This window comes from Oncorhynchus mykiss, chromosome 7 (genome assembly GCF_057628025.1).
Source record: "Oncorhynchus mykiss isolate SJ-2025 chromosome 7, ASM5762802v1, whole genome shotgun sequence".
Classification (NCBI taxonomy): Eukaryota; Metazoa; Chordata; class Actinopteri; order Salmoniformes; family Salmonidae; genus Oncorhynchus; species Oncorhynchus mykiss.
In genome coordinates this window covers 4116660-4121182 of record NC_143028.1, presented here as the reverse complement: position 1 = coordinate 4121182, position 4523 = coordinate 4116660, and the positions used below count along the sequence as shown (strand labels likewise).

Here is a 4523-nt window from a genome sequence, read left to right as displayed (position 1 = left end):
CTCTGTGCCCATATGAATAACCCCTATGATGTAACTGGAATGATGAGATAGATGTTCTTCTTCTTTGTTTTTATGTTTTATTATCTCAATGCCACACTGTGTTTAACTGTGTTCAATGTTGTCTAGCCATCTTGTCTCAAGAGGACCACAATGGAAATAAGTCCCAGACTTTATTGTGTGTCATCCTCCATGGTTTTACTCAAGTGCATGTATGGCTTTTTAAGTTTTATGTGTGCTTGTTTTTTTAAATGGTCGAATTAATAAAATAAAATAAACTGAACAGAAGCCAAATTGAGCTCTGTACCACATCACTGTGCACCTCCCAATGTAATGATGCGGAGGGGTCCGTATAGCTCCGTATAGCTTCATATAGCTCTGCATTAACATGAATGGTTGACAGTAGGTGGGGGCGGGAGGTCCTGTTTGAACACAAGCTCACTTCCTTGACAACTTCCCTCACAACAGCCCCCACGAAGTGCAATAAGTATGAAAGCCCTGACTTCTGCAGAGGCTGTATCACCGTAAATACTGCACGGCCAATGCAGACAACAGATTGACCAAGCAGCGCCTTTAATGCTCCTCAGCTACACATGGACAGGGGAGAGGGGGTCAACGTAACCTTCTGCTACCCAGGAACACTGGGTTTTTGTTCTACTTTACTTTTTTATACAAACAAATGATAGTACTACTGATATTGATTACCGCATTGTTGGGAACGAGCAAACAAGAAAGGCATTCCACTGTACTTGTGCACGTGACAATAAAAACTAGAAACCTGACAGAGGTGAAAGCAACTGGACACAATGGTGCTGTTGGATCTGATCAAGTTAAACAGTCCAATATTTCATCCGGAGCAGAGGTTGATCTAATGTTGAACTGGACCTTCACTGAACTCGTGGGGCTCGATAACAGAAGCAGGACGTTACGACAGCATTACATAGCAGTTGAGTATATTTATATCACGGAAATGTTCATTCAAAATATTCTACTGTACAAACGTGTTTGTGTTTTGTCACTTTTAACGAGCGTTATATTTTACAGCAGAATTGTAGAGAAACAAATAACAAAGCACAGTTGATCAAATAAGTGATTAAACAGATTTTATAGTCTATCTGACAGTTTATCACTTTTGTCCAAAGTCTCATTTCTGAATATACTGATAAACTGCCACCATCTCCTGGCCTGACTCCTGCAGTCCTCCCAGTTTACGGCAGGGTGGCGCTAGAGACCCAGGCTGCCAGCAGTGTGGTCCACAGTGTTGCCCTGACGGTGGCAGCATAGCTGTAGAAGGCCTTGTCGTGTGTGTAGGTGATGATGTGTTGTGCTCCGGCGTAGGCCTCCTCACAGGTGGGCTGGATCTGGTCTTCTGGGAGCTCGAAGCCGTGTTCGCCCTTGTCCCTGAGCTCAAAGGTGAAAGACAACGGGATGCCGATCAGCCTGGCAAAGTCACGAGACGATCCCGAGTTGGCATCTGGAGACAGAGTATAGGCCAGTGGTTGTAATAATAGAGAAACACAAGAAAGGATTTGTTGAATTGTAAACAGGATATTCATGTAACTATAGCCACTTAGAAGTCACAGTATCCTCTTAGCCTCACTACTTACACAACACATCAGGTGAGGTGCCTACAGTGTAGTCCATCCCATGGACTGCCTTTATAGCCTTGGCTGCTCCCAGACCCACCTCCATCTGGTAACACAGAGACACACGTTATTAGGGTCAAAGAAATTGCACCCTTGTGCGTCTCCAAAAGCAGAATTGAAAAACGCTGGTCTACTTGTGTGTGGAACAGGCGTACCAGCTCATCGTAGTTGGGTGCTGAGATGTTGGGATGTCCGTAGGGCACCAGGATTAGCTGGCCATAGGAGTGGATGGTGAGGAAAGCCAGAATGTCTTCCCTCATTTTCCCCAACATGTCTGTGACGGCCCAGGCCTCAGACTCAGAGAGAGCCTTGGTACCGCAGTAGGTCTCAAAGCAGCAGTCTGTCGAGACACCAACCACTGCACAGACAGGAGAGGAAAACACAGTTAGGATGTGTGTGTGTCAGTGTTGGGGTTGAGGTCAATTCCATCTCAGTTCCAGTCAATTCAGGAAGTAAACCAAATTCCAAATGTTCCTCATTGAAAAGCATTGAGAATTGGAATTTCAGTGTACTATCTGAATTTAATGGAATTTAAATGGAATTGACCCCAACTTTGGTGTGTGTGAGTGAGTGTGGTTTAGAGTAAGAACCATACTCACTGCCCCAGTTAGCGTAGAAGTTACGATTGAGGTCTGTTCCATAGCAGGTACAGCCTCCTGTTCCTGGAGATCTGGACTTCCTCCACAGTCGAGTCTACAGAGATAAGAACCACTAGTCACTAACTGGAATGATAATACTGTCATCAATAATATTTCTGTTACAATATGTCATCCAAGCCAATAGATGGCGCTCTTGTTACTTGTAAGGTCTACTCATATATTGTACCAGCATGTCTAGGTCTATTGTGAACTATGTACTGTACTGATAACACCTGGCAGAGATGTGACGCAATTAAAGAAACAATTTGTCATATTTCCAGTAGTTTCCCAGAATGTGTCAAAGCTGGTCTGAAGTAGCATTAATCAGTACTTACGCTTTCATTATGCCAAGAGTAGATGTAGCCATCAACGTTTAGGACTGGTGTGATGTAGAAATCCAGATTTTTCATCATCTCATTCACCTTGGTGTCGGTTTTGTACGTTCTCAGGATCTGTTGGTAGAAATCAATGAGGGGGTTTCCATGATTGGTACTCACACCCCTAGACACAGTCCTGACAGAAACAAGGATATGTTTCACTGTAATGGACACACACACCTCTCTGACAAAGTACTGGCAGAAAGCAGGAGCGATCCATTCTCTGGCGTGGATCCCACAGTCCATCCAGATAGCCTTCTTCCTCCCAGTAGAACTCAGACCAATCTGCAACGCAACAACCAATAGGAGATAAGTACATCTAAAATCTGCAACACAACAACCAATAGGAGACCAATAAGTACATCTAAGCTCTATATCTTTCAGTAACTGAGTGGTGGCCATCATCTCCCTTGTTTGTCTCCCAGGAGACATCTATTGTGCTTCTGATACCATACAGAATATTAGGACTAGAGGAACTCCTCTGTAGTCTATAGAGAGGGTCAGGTATGTTCCACCACCCTGGCTTTCTAGGAACTCTGAAGTCAGTGAATGGAGAGGGAGAGAGAGAGAGAGAGAGAGAGAGAGAGAGAGAGAGAGAGAGAGAGAGAGAGAGAGCGAGAGAGCTAGAGAGAGCGAGAGAGCTAGAGAGAGAGAGAGAGAGAGAGAGCTAGAGAGAGAGAGCTAGAGAGCGAAAGAGAGAGAGAGAGAGAGAGAGAGAGAGAGAGAGAGAGAGAGAGAGAGGTGAAGAACCTTCAGTAAGGTGATGTTCCTCCTCTCATAGGTTTGACCGTAGACCATGGAGGACACAACATCTGGGTTCTCCCTCTTCATCTGCTCCATCCATGCTGTAATCTATAGGGAGAGGTACCAGAGTCTCTATGCAGTGAGGACTCTTTCATTCTTTGTGTGTGTGTGTGTGTGTGTGTGTGTGTGTCCCTCACCTCTGACATGTTGTGGTACCTGGTGTAGTAATTCCTCTCAGTGGTCTCCTCTCTACTCCAGACAGCACTGTACATTGACACATACATATGCACATCAAACAAATATATCTTGGTTTGGTGGTTATAAATTGGTTGTAAATCAGCTACCGATGTATGAATCTTTAATAAAAATCCTGTTAGTCTGACTTGTTAAGTCATCCTTCATAGGAGACTAACCGTAGTAGAGTTACAGTATCCCTCCCAGACTCACCTGTCCTGGGCTCCATGTCCACTCTGGACAGCCAGAGATAACAGAACCAATCCAACAGAGCCCAGACCCAGCATCATCATCAACAATGTCCCTCTCTCCTTTACTAACAGGTCTCACAACTCACTGTGTCAAATCAAATCAGTCACCTGGGCAGCAGGGAGAGGACTTTATACAAGTCCCCATCTAGATGAAGACACGTGCAGCCCCACATCTAGATAAAGACACACCTTTACCTTGGTCAGAAGAACCCACTAGTCATAGGTTCTGTTAATGTGTAATCAGGAGTCTAATACAATGGAGGAGGGTGGAAATATCACAAGAGAGGGTGAGGGGGAGAGAGAGAGCGAGAGAGAGAGAGCGAGAGAGAGAGAGGTAGGGAGAGAGAGGGAGGGAGAGAGAGAGAGAGGGGAGAAGGAGCGAGAGTTAGAGAGAGAGAGAGATAGAGAGAGAAAGAGAGATAGAGAGAGAGAGAGAGAGAGAGAGGGGGAGAGAGAGAGAGAGAGAGAGAGAGGGGGAGAGAGAGAGAGAGGGAGGGAGAGAGAGAGAGAGAGAGAGAGAGAGAGAGAGAGAGAGAGCGAGAGGGAGGGGGGGAGTGTAATGTTTACTGTTACTTTTTATTGTTTATTTCAGTTTTGTTTAGTATCTAGTTCACTTGCTTTGGCAATGTTAACATA

General features: G+C 45.0%; 1 protein-coding gene across 1 annotated transcript; it reads right to left on the bottom strand.

Annotated features, from left to right (window-relative positions):
* Positions 1-933: 933 nt before the first annotated feature.
* On the bottom strand, positions 934-4136 carry LOC118936676 (carboxypeptidase O-like). Its single transcript, XM_036982206.2, has 9 exons — positions 3850-4136; positions 3600-3666; positions 3409-3510; positions 2839-2943; positions 2617-2733; positions 2243-2336; positions 1799-2001; positions 1605-1689; positions 934-1471 (listed from the first exon to the last, which is right to left on the bottom strand). Exons 1-9 carry the CDS (start codon positions 3927-3929, stop codon positions 1206-1208), a joined length of 1119 nt encoding a protein of 372 aa, XP_036838101.2. The 5' UTR covers positions 3930-4136; the 3' UTR covers positions 934-1205.
* Between the last annotated feature and the right edge of the window lie 387 nt (positions 4137-4523).